This window comes from Prinia subflava, chromosome 1, assembly GCF_021018805.1.
Source record: "Prinia subflava isolate CZ2003 ecotype Zambia chromosome 1, Cam_Psub_1.2, whole genome shotgun sequence".
NCBI classification, from domain to species: domain Eukaryota; kingdom Metazoa; phylum Chordata; class Aves; order Passeriformes; family Cisticolidae; genus Prinia; species Prinia subflava.
Genome location: NC_086247.1, coordinates 52,410,235 through 52,422,395, shown reverse-complemented (window position 1 = coordinate 52,422,395; position 12,161 = coordinate 52,410,235). Strand labels below are relative to the sequence as shown.

Here is a 12,161-nt window from a genome sequence, read left to right as displayed (position 1 = left end):
ACACATCTTTCACCTTCCAGTGAGGAATGGTGGTGCTGTCAAAAGAAAGTGTGCATAGCCTAGAAAGGTTTTGACATTAAAATGTCAAAACAAAAGCATTTAAATGTAGTCTCAGTGTTCCATTGAGCAACATGCCCATTTTCACAAGTTTCTACGGGAAAAGCTCTAGTAATCAGTAGGAGCTGTTGCATTGCCAATGTATCTGGCATTTGATCAGATATAACTTTAAAAGGAGTGCTTGCTACCAGCCCATTAAAGAATTTGATACTAGAATTTGATATTAGATCCTATCAAATAGCCCATGTATAATAGCTCTAATATTGTAACCTAGATCCCTTTGGAAGTTACAAGGTTCTGGTTGCTTTATCCTTTGCAGACACTTTTCTATGCAGAAAGATACTTAAAAAAAGACAGAGTAAAATTTTAACTCAAGTTTAAATAGCCTCTACAGAGTTTACTTCATGAACTTTCACACTAGCTTTGGCCAACGTGGGCATCAAACAATGAAGCCATTTTTGTTTTGCCTTTTTAGCTTGGCTATACTTTGTGATTCCCCTTCCTATCTCAAGCCTCATTTGGTACCTGAGGAAAACAATCAGTGCACACCACTGCTCTTACAATTAATCAAGCATTTACAAATCTGTCTGAATGGGAAATGTGGCTCTGTGTCTTGTGAATATCACTGCACTGAAATTTTCTTTTCCTCTTCTGCACCTACAGGCTGCTTTGCAGTTTCTAGAGGGCTATGCAAGAGAAGATATAACTCGAGCAGATCTGGAGGGAAATTCAAATTCTTTATGGACCATCAGCCCTCCCAGCAGACAGAAAATGATACAGGGACTTCTAGACTTTAATGCTGATTTCACCTTAGTTATTTCATGGAGCATTCAGAGGTAATTAAACAAAGTTATTTTGAGATGGATGGATCATTTGCCAAGCATTAGCTCAGTAGAACAGTTCCACACTGCATCTTTGGTTTAGAGTTTTAGCAAATTCTATTGTATGGCAGAGCAAAAAACTGAGAGTACGAGGGAGACAGAGAGAAGTCACTTTTGTTACCCATGAAAATATTTGTAGCCTGCAGTTCTGAAAAAATAAGAAGTGGAACCACTACCAAGTAGATTATTTAAAATGTCCAGGTGGAATTTTCAATGGGACTTGACAGGAAGGAAGTAACAATATTTTAGTCAGTTTTAGAGTCAGTTTTAGTCAGTTTTAGTTCACTGGAGATGTTCCAGTGAACTGCCCCTAACAGCAGCCTTGCTAACATTTATGGAAAGTGAGTACTTAGACCTAGTTAAGGCAGAAAACCTGCGAGGAAATACAAACAGAATTTCTTGGTTCTCTTATTAAGGGAGTCTGGAAGTGACACAAACTATTTTTATGTGCAAATACCATAACAATAGCACAGATCCATTTTGTTGAGACTTTTGCCTGCTCACGTGAGATTTCTATGGCCCCAGTGAACTAACTTCACAATGAAGTTTTTGAAAGAGACAACCTAAAGTTGTTGTGCTCAGGCTGGAGCACACCCACTCATCAAGGTCATTTGCTGGGTACTGTCTGCCAGATGGGGTTCCTGTAGATTGCTGGATTAAACTGGAGTCATCACTCCATGGAAATTAAGTTCTTTTACAGCTTCCATATTTACATGTTTCCTTGGAAGTAGAAGCTGGATTGTTGTAAGACTGTGCACCAGAAGCAGGTCAGCTGAATCACTGTGGGAGCTCTGAACATGCTGGGTCCGCTCTTCCACAGTCAGAAATAGGCTTGTAATGAATCTGCACACTTAATTCCACTTTATTTGAAATACCCCTTCCCAATATTTTCCTGGAAGCACAGACTTTTAGCTGGTGAATTACATCACTCCATAATTTCTGAGCCTTACATTAATGTTTAGTACTGCTACTCAGTTTGCCCGTGTGCTTTCATAGCTACAAGCATTCATACACTAGTGGAAAGACATTTTTCACCTTCAAATTGTATCTTGTGGGTTACTCTGTGAACATGAATGACTCAAAATGTTTTAGATTTACCACAGTGGCCTTCTGCTTATCTGCTGCCTTTCATCTAGGCCAGGAGGCCACAAGAAGCAGCGAGGTAGGCCTGCTGTGTCACAGAGGCAGCACACACACTTTCTGCCACGGGTGTTTCTCTGCAGCCCCCAGCAGCCCAGGAGCTGCCTCACCCAGCTTAGGATATGCTGTCGTTGTAGCTTTTCAATGTGTTTTCCCTTTTACTTACTACAGAAATCTCTCCCTTGGTGCCAAAGCTGAAATAGCATCAGATAAACTTACCTTTACACTAAAAAAACATACCAGAAAAGAGATCGCTACAATGATGGCTGGAAATAAAACGGAAAAGGTGTAAGTTATGTTCTTTTTCTATTTATATGCAAACTTTCCCCTTTGAAGCCTGATTTCCTAAGGTGATCAAGCTTGTGCAAATGTTTCATTTGTCTGTCCATCTTATCCCCCTTTAATAAATAGATTCCAGCAGCACTGAAGCCAAGTGATAGTAATGTTAAAGGTGAAAACTTGTTTCCTATTATAAATGTAGGCTGAGAGGACGATGAAAACTGGATCCTTAATAACAAGCTGAACAACAATGATGAAGCTATTACTAACTTTTCTTTGATTTATTGGATAAGTACAAGTTCAGTATATTCACCGTTCAATTCACCTTTGAGTTACATCAGTTCAACTGGATCTGAGGATGTTGTATTGAAGATTTTTTTGCTCTAAATAACCATCCAGACTGTATCTCACATTTTTACTCTTGAATAGTACTAGATTGGCAAGTAAATGTTAAATCACTGTGGTCAAAGGGTAACATCTGCAGTCTTTTCTGACATCAGATCTTTTCCTGTGATGGACATTCACAAGGCAGGCTCTTCATATGAATATCAAACACTATTCTACGGATATAGCCTTATGGCATTAACAGCAGTGGTGACTCCTTTTAGATCTGAAAAGAGTCTGGCTCTTTCTCTTCCACCTTCTCTCTGGGGGATTACTTTACAGCAGTAGTTTCTAAGTAGTTGCTAAGCTAACACATCATCCCTGATGGCCACTTGATCTGATTTTTGGCCACAAGAGTTGAAAAGTTTAAGCTGAGACCAACCAGGATTGTGAAAACTCTGAGAGGTTCTTTTCAGTTGGTAGGTAGAAATCAGATTTGCCTTTTCTGTGCACAGCTGTTTTTCTGCACCCATGCACACCCGTACATCCAAACCAACTGCTATTGCACATGTGATCATTGCACTTAAAGAATACTTGATGCCTCTTTTCTGCTGTGTGGAGATACAGCAGGATCTCCTAAAGTGATGTATGGCCACAGAGGGTAGATTTTTCTCATTTGTGGGAAGGAATTCATAATTCTCTCTTTGCAGGAGGCAAGCAGTAACATAGAGGATATAGCTGTATTTACCTGTCTTGCAGTAATTTTGTAGATTTAAGCTTTTTTACTTGGCCATAAAGGAAAAATGGTTGAGATAGCTATTAGCCATTCAGGTACTTCAGCAGGGAGCTTTCTGCCACCACCTCTGCAGGGACAGTGTAGCTGCTGAGCTCTTACCTTTTCTTGGAGCAGCTGGAGTGATCAGAAGAGATTTTCAATTGGCCACTCTTGTTCTTCCTCAGTCTGGTGTATGCAATGTAGCCAAGTGTCACAGGACTTCTTAGAGAGCTCCTCTTCCCTGGAATTTTTCAGTCATTTGAGAAGTGTTAGGAGAGTGTCTTTGCTTTTAATGAAATATGTCTCCCTTTAGATATTGGTAATTTATTCCCACTCAAGATGATTTGATTTTGAGGCCAGTGGAAGAACTTTTACAAACATCATTCTTTCTAAGTTTGAAAACCTCCTAAGAGCTGTGAAAATATTTCCCAGTGAAAAATTCTGGCAAATATTCTCACTCTTTTCAAGTGTTATTATCGAAACACCTTGCAATTCTGAAGTAATAGCTGTGCTCACCATATATTTTTCTAGCTTGTTTGCTACTGGGGATGTGCTGCCTTTATTATATGCTTTATAGCTGACTATCAAAGCAGCTTTTTTAAAAAGGAAAAAAAAATATGAAGTCTGTATTCCTTGCAAACACAGATACCCCAGTTGTGTGGAATTTATGGTGTGTGAATGGTGACAGTATGGATGGAACTCTCTGCTGAAGTTCTGAAAAAACATAGCTGAAAAATCCAGCTGATTTTCAGTGTGACATCTGAACACTGTAAAGTCATAACTTAAGACAAGAATTACTGGGAATAGTGTATAGCACTTTTAGGTATTTCTAAATTATTTTAGAGGTATAAAAATATGAAATATTTGATTTCTCATTTTCTTCCAGAACATTAGAGGAAGTTTACCCATACTACATCAAGGCTCCTAGTGATTCTCTGGCAAAACCCATAAAGCAGCTATTGAAAGGTATGTCTCCAGACCACAGAAAACAGAGTATGGTTTAAAGAAGTGCAAGGCAGCACTCACATTTTTACATTCACAGCTGTTGTTGGGCACCTCAGTCTCAAATGCAGCTAAAATAGTTTTTACTTGATGTCTGCAAGCTTGAGGAGAGATAAAGTAATACAGTATAGGGCAGAAAATGCATCTCCATGTATTTTAGCTTTGGATTTAACAGTAGGGACTCTAAGGATGAGGTCCATCTCCTTTCCTTCAAGTCTGATTTAGGAACTGTCTTCCTTTGTTTTATGTGTAAGTGATAACAAGTTTCACTTCTTCACATCTCCCTGCCACCTTACTGTGAACACTCAGTAGTGTTGCATGTCTGCAAATGCAGCTCCTCAGCTTAAATAATGACACTGCATAATTTTTATTTTTTCTAAGCTATTCCTTCCTTACTGGCTACAAAGAATCCACTTTAAATAACTCATTGAATTTCAGAGTGCAATTACTCGATCAGAATCCATACAAGTACTCACAGACATACAGAATACGTGGACCCGTGCACATACACATGTGAAAAACCTGTTGGGTTGGAATGGTAGGAACAAGTCTTTATCTAAGTGCAGTTTTCTCAACAGAGGCTAAATCTGGAGCTCGAATGTAATAGTAGTAGTGCTCTTGAGTATGTTCTTGTCAAGGTTCATCGAGAAAAACAATTCTTGAGGCTGAACCCAGCTCTGTGAGTGGCAGTAAGTTATGAGTGCTTCACTGTCTTTGGTCAGGCCCCTAATCTGAGTTTCTTCGGAAGGGCTTCAATGTAGACACTGCTAATGTACATTAGTGGTCAGGAGGAGCAGAGTTCATCTCCTGTCTGTGTGATCAGTGTGCATAAAACAGGATAGCATCCTTTTTTTGATACACGAGAATAATATCTTTCATGTAAGACACAAATGGTTTATGGTGATAGTGTCACTTTGAGGTACAGAAGCTGACTGCTACCCTTCCAGGTTAAATGTGTTTCCCTAGGCATGAAATGCAGACATGATGAGTGCTAGTCATATTTTGGCCTGAAAATACCAGGGTTATTTAACAGTTGTATGGGAGAGCATGTAGGTGATATGAAATATTTTAAATATTTAATGTAGATTCAGATAAGATTTACAGAAGAAAAACGCAGAAGTCTGGGTTTTATACTTTTGTATACAGAAATGTAAAATTGAGTTAGAATTTTGCTTCTGCATTACTCAGTTATTTCATAATGCAGATGTTTGAAGTATCTGTCTTAAAATGTTTGGTTTTTGCAATTATTACTGGATATATATTAACACTTCCTTTTTTCAATAGGCTGCAAGTGGGAAAATATTACAGTTTCCCTTGTCAAAAATACATCTGAAGAGTGGTGGGTTTTGAATCAGCTTGGAAAAAGACAAAAAACGCCTCATGAGAGTCTTGAACTCTTCATATTCAGTGATAAAGTCAGTCCACCGAGCCTTGGATTCTTGGCTGGTTATGGGTAAGAAGAAATCTTTATGTAAAATTAAACAAAGTACATAAGATAGAAGTAGAGGTGACTTTATTTGCTGATTTCGGGGGTTATTTCTTTTTCATTGTTGTAGTGTTTGAATGTTACAACATCTTGAAAAGGGTTTTTCTGAGATTTTCAAATCCATGTTTATTAATATTTTCTATAGAAGGATTAATATTTGCAAGGCATTACCCCTGATAACTGCTCTCCATGTAGGAATAAAACCAGAAATGCCCTTCCCACCAATTTCCTACTGAAGAGAAATAATTCAAAATATATTAGTTTAGCTGCAGATTGAGTTCTACCCGAACTCTGGTTTTCGTGACCTTCTCGATCTTGTAGCCAGGACCCTGGGTGTGAAAGAGTTATGAAATAAATCTCCACAGACAGAGGAAGGCAAGAGACTAAGCATTCCCAGGAGATACACCCTTCTGTTAGGATTTTGGAGAAGGATTATCGGAAGGGGGTCCAGCAAATGTTAATCACCAGTTACATATACCTTAAGAAAAAAATATTAGATATGAAACCTGACAGATTATTTGCCTTTAGCAGCCAGCTGCTGTCAGATTTCCAATTGTGACTTCCAATCTGTAGTAGGCAGGACATGTGACCATCAGCAACTGGGGTTAAACAATTTAAATCAGCAGCCTCAGATGTTTATGATTCAAATTTATGAGGTGTTTGAAGAGATCTTATTTTCCTTCGTCCTGTGGCACAGCAGAAACAAGACCCTAATTAGAAATTGATGTTCACCCTGCTGACAGACCACAGGTAGCCATGTAGATGAGCCTCCCCACACCTGGCTGCCATTTTACAAGGCAAGATTTGAACTCTTCCTTTCTTTCTTTTCAGCATTATGGGACTGTATGCCTCAGTTGTCCTGGTGATAGGGAAGTTTGTCCGTGAATTTTTCAGTGGGATCTCTCACTCCATCATGTTTGAGGAGCTGCCCAATGTAGACCGCATCCTGAAGCTGTGCACTGACATCTTCCTAGTGCGAGAGACTGGAGAACTGGAACTGGAGGAAGACCTGTACGCCAAGCTGATATTCCTGTATCGCTCTCCAGAGACCATGATCAAGTGGACTAGGGAAAAAACTAATTGATCTCTTTGGCATCACACTGCAAATCAAGTTGGTTGAATCTGAATTTTAAAGGAAAAATTTAAAAAGCACAATATTCTCTTAAGAGCTAAGCCTTTTATAGTTGGGTAGCAATGATTTTTCACTGAAGGAATCCTGGAAGCTACGGCCTTAGGAATCCATGCTGCCTTTCAAATTAAGGATCAACAGTGAAGAAGGTTGAATGATTTGTTGTTTTTAATGTGCCACTCCTCCACAATCTGGGGACTGCTTTTTAATTTAATCAGCAAAAAAGTTTGCATCTTTGTCTGGCTAATTTAATTTTCCAGACGACCATTACAACTTAGAGAGAACCTAAAGGAGTGAACCCACAGATGACTCCAGTGTACCTTCTTAATCCTTTCTGGAGGCACACAGTTTGGATTGTGCAATATGCTATTGTACATCACTGACTTTCAAGCTACAGTAATGGGACACTGATGAGCCTTCAGGACACCCAGCACCCAGGGCTGCACTGGGAACTGAAGACATTCTAGCCATACCCATTTGTAGAAAAGCAGAGGTTTTGATGTACAAAGGACACTGTGGACAAGCCTCTGTCAGCAAAAAGAAAACAAGTAACAATCTCTTGAAATGCCTTATTTTATTTGTACAGTCACAGGAGACGTTTCCACCAAACACCAATGACTTTTCTCAGGAAAAAGAAAAAGCAACTGAAGCTTGACACTTCGTCAAGACTAACTAATGGCTAGAATAACTATGGTGAATTATGGAGTGTTCTGCTGGGCCATTCTCTTCAGCATTACTGCTTTCCATTGGATGAGAAAAGAAAGTGAAACTGATGACCTAATGAGCTACTTCATTTCTTATAACCCTTTAAAGACTGAGTAGTGTGTGCTTCTCTCTGCTGCCCATGACATGCTTTTTCCCATTTCGATGATTTAAGGCAACTGTTGTTTTGCTGTTAGCTGATATTCTTCTTCCAGTGTTTCAGGTATACGAAAATGTTTACATATTCCAAGTCACATTTTTACATCTGAGACGGGTTTTGTTTATTAAGTTCCCAAATATAGACATACATATGAGCTTGAGAAATGCCCTTTTTTTTTTTTAATTGCTATTATTAGTGAAACAAATGGCTCATTAGAGAACATTGCAGCATGAAAATTCACAATTGCAATGTAGGTTTCTTTCCATGTTAAAAAAAAAAAAAGAGAAAAAAAATCATTGAGTGGGTAGGGTATGTTAAAAGGATATACTTGTAGTTTCGATTCAGTAATGACTTAAAATAAAGCACATGTTGCAAAGTCATTTTAGAAGTATTTTTTCCTCTGCCTTTTTACATGAAATGGGAAAAGTTTGACATTCTTCTTAATCTGTGACAAATAAATCTCTTTCTTGTAGTTAGCTGCTATTTATTATATGAATGATTAGTTAATCACCAGAAAGAAACTAACATAATTTGCTGGCACATTTTACTGCAGAACTTCATAAAACAGCACAATTAAATGAAGTTGAAACATACTCTGCTGAGTGCTTCCATGACAAATGCTGTCACATCCATTCTATACTGTGAAAACTAACACTTTGAGCACCTTGACCGTGCACAAAATAAAAATTGCTTCATGATATTGTAACAACAAAATGATTTGGTGACTGGAACTCCCTGGAAGACAACCTGATTTCCTTTGAAGTGGAAAGGTGACTGCTCATACAGCCAGGCAACGTTCCTCCCTGGACAGTTTTGCTCCATTTCTTTCATAGGTCCTGTGAATGAAAATTGGAATATACAGGGCAGCCCTGACATAGCACTCAGGGATGCTAAAATGTCTTTTATAGTTAGATGGACCCTCACCTGGGTGTTCAGTGATTTTAAGGAGACCAACACTGGAAGGAGAAGTGTGAAGGATGTAGTGTGTTTCCAAAGGTATGAGCCAGCAGAACCATGCTGGCCACAGTTGGTCCTGGCTCCCTTCCTGGTTCCTTCTCTTTAACAGACACTTCCTTTCTGTTGGGAAAAATCTGTCTTCAGAACGAGCTGTACAGTTATTTGGGCTTTGCAAAAATGTGCTGCTCTTTCTTTCATGGATTGATCAAACTTTGAAAATAAAAGGATTCTTCTGTTGGGTCTTTTTTTTAATTATTTATTTCTAAAACAGTCAAATCACTGATCTGGAGTGTGTAGCTACCTGCAACAGGTGAGGAGTGTACCAGACCATCCTTTGAGCCCAGCTGTACAGATAAAGTTTCCAGGGGCATTCTAGGAGGTCAGCAGTGGGACCAGTACCATCTAAGATCTCTTTTAACATCCTGTAGGACACAAGAGAGTGCCCTTTCAGCAGTGTGTGGACTCCACAGAACCTGGGTCTGGGGAGGTTTGCAGTAACACAAGTGTGTCAGCTGCTCTCCTGGGGCTGGGGAGTGGCAACAGCGGGGGCAGGACTGCCTCGAAGGGCAGATCTCAGGATGCTGGAGAAATTATCTGCCAGCTACTTCATGAGCACAGGCAAATGCAGCACAGTCCTGCCTCTGAGGCAGACTAACCCTTACAGCAATTCAGACTTGGTAGATGGGTTTGGAACAGCTTTAGAATAAAGAGAGAAAAAAAAAAAGGAGTGGGAATTGCAGTGTGCCCTTGAGGCAAAGGGAACCAACAGCGTACTAGGCCATACTTACAGGATCACAGGTGGAAATCAAGGAAATTTATTAGTCCCCTCTATTCAGCACTTGTGAGACCACATCTGGAGAACTGCATGGAGCTTTGGGGGCTCCAGTATAAGAAAGACATTGACATGCTGGACTGAGCAGGCAGCTGAGAGCACAACATGCAAGGAGAGGCTGCAGGAGCTGGGCTTGTGTACTGGTTTGAAAGCAAAACCAGTGAGACTCCAAGTCAGAAAGAAGAAACAAACAACAAAAACGGTAAAAATAAAATAAGATAAATGCAATAGTACAAAGGACCACTGACAGAGTCAGAATGCAAACCTGACACCCTGTTGGTCAGGGTGTTGGAAGCAGCCCAAAATAAGTCCTCCTGGAGTGACAGATGCATCTCCATCAAAGTAGAGACAATCCTCAAGAAAAGGGTTCAGTCTTCCTCTGGGAATCCAGTGGAAACAGGTTCCCCTGGTGTTTGGGATTGCTGATTTTATCTCGGTGGAAAGGCTTGGGCTCCTCCCACTGGGTGGAGCATCTCACAATGGAATGAGGTGATGTTATCAGTCATGTGAGAGGCCTTAAATGGCCCATTCACAGGTGATGTCCCTCGGAGGAGGATGGGTGGAGGAAGAGATAAGAAGGCACTGCCTTATCTGGTGTTATCAGGTGTCCCATTAACAGAGGGCATCTGCCCTCTTCCCCCCCTAGAGTTACAAGAGATAAGGAGCAATATCCCCCAACTGGTTTCAACAGATGAAAATAGAATACACATTTTCGGTTACATTTTTCAACTCAAGTTAGCTTGTTCAGCCTTGAAACAGAGAAGTCCCATGGAAAAGCTTACTGGTGTCTACAGCTGCCTGATGGTGAGATACAGAAAAGGTGGAGCCAGTCTCTGCAGACTGCTTGATAGATCTGATTAAATAAAAGGAAAATTATTTTTACCGTGAGGGCAGTCAAACACTGGAGCAAATGCCCAGAGAAGCTGCCCAAGATCAGAGATCCTCAGCCATGGAGGTTCCAAAACTTGGCTGGCCAAGCCCTGAAAACCTGTTGTAAGTGGCCGTGCTTTGGATTGTAGGTTTGATCTGAAACCTTCTGACATCCCTTGCAATCTGCATTACGTCACAATTTTAAGATCCTGTCAGAGATGCAAAGTAACCTGCTGATGTGCTTTCCCAGTCTATGGATGCATCAGCTCTCTTTTTCTGCCCATCAATAGTCCAGACATAACTCCTTAAAGCAGGAGGAGAAGCAGAGTTCAGCTGCAATTTGTTTTCCTTGGCTCTGTTTAGAAACCTGCATGTGCTTACACAGGCAGTGGTGTGAGTTTGTAAGTTAGAGCAAAGACAAGTGCTTCGACAAGACACCCAACTGTACCACAAGGCATCCCAGAATTCTCCCTTGCCTGTGTCACAAGGCAAAAGGTTCAGCTTGCACCATTTGTGTAATTAAACCTGTCAGTTTTCCCTGATTTGGTAAACTGGCTAATCCTGGGGTAATTAATAGAAATAGATAAAACTGTGGCTGCTCTGCCTGGCACTGTGTGATATTTAAACAGGGTTTCTACTCTGGGTGCATACTCTGGGCTATTTTAGATCAGGTTTTGTGGCTTCCTTCTAAAGGAAGGAAACCAGAGGAAATCTAATGCTTTATTTAAAGCTTGGGGAGCACAAGAGAAAAGCAACTTGTGAGCATGCAAAAGGAAAGGCAAATTCCCTGTTTAGCAGCCAAGGGAGCAGGACCTACAAGTGCAGTACAACCCTGACCCACTGTACTGAAGGGCTACAGGATTTTTTAGGTTACGTTAAGAGTTAAGGTGGTCACTTAAGACAGCAGAAAAAGAGCTGGAGAAGAAATAAGTATTCTGAATTATTCAGTGAGATTCCTATGACTGAAGGAGCTCCTTCAATCCTGTGTTTCAAGTTGATAAAGTTCATGGTATGAGAAGTCATTCACACCATAGCTTCAAGATTTGCATGAGGAATGCAAGTAGCAAGCCATGCAAGGGACCACCAAGCATCTCTTCTTGCCTCTCCTGGCCTGACAGGCATTTCCCAAGGCTAGTTCCACTGACTGCCATTTAGAACTGTTATTAAAGCAGAAATCTAATGAAAACCATCTTCTGCTATGAAGAAAACTAGTTGGAGAATGACTGATGACCAGGGGAACTGCAGACTTTCCTCTCTCAAGAGTAACTGGAGAAATACTCATTTATGAAGGAAATTTTGTCCCTCCTCAATATGCAGAAATTACTGATATGCTTAACAAAATGCACAAAATTAAAATACCAACCCTGTCCCATCCCAGGCTCTGGACTCATCAGATCATAAGCCCAAACCAGGGTTGGTTATCTAGAGGGACACACATCACACCCAGAGCTCAGATGTACTGTGTCCATCTCTTCCTGCCTCTCCTCACCAGCAAGATCACACACAATCATTTCCTTGGTGTGGGGGGCCACAAACGCACGTATGAGGATCCCCTCCTAGCATAAAG

General features: G+C 40.4%; 1 protein-coding gene and 1 long non-coding RNA gene across 2 annotated transcripts in view; one reads left to right on the top strand and one right to left on the bottom strand.

Moving 5' to 3' along the window:
• The window catches only part of PIEZO2 (piezo type mechanosensitive ion channel component 2), a 287,153-nt gene extending 278,650 nt beyond the window's left edge, over nt 1-8,503 (top strand). Inside the window, exons 48-52 of the mRNA XM_063396709.1 lie at nt 721-893; nt 2,250-2,366; nt 4,343-4,422; nt 5,743-5,911; nt 6,776-8,503. Coding sequence (XP_063252779.1) covers nt 721-893; nt 2,250-2,366; nt 4,343-4,422; nt 5,743-5,911; nt 6,776-7,028 — 792 coding nt within the window. The 3' untranslated portion in view covers nt 7,029-8,503. The remainder of the gene's footprint in view (nt 1-720; nt 894-2,249; nt 2,367-4,342; nt 4,423-5,742; nt 5,912-6,775) is intronic.
• Nucleotides 8,504-8,643: 140 nt separating this feature from the next.
• On the bottom strand, nt 8,644-11,676 carry LOC134550233 (uncharacterized). The gene is made up of 2 exons (XR_010080285.1): nt 8,860-11,676; nt 8,644-8,771 (listed from the first exon to the last, which is right to left on the bottom strand). It is a non-coding gene; the product is annotated as an uncharacterized LOC134550233 (long non-coding RNA).
• Between the last annotated feature and the right edge of the window lie 485 nt (nt 11,677-12,161).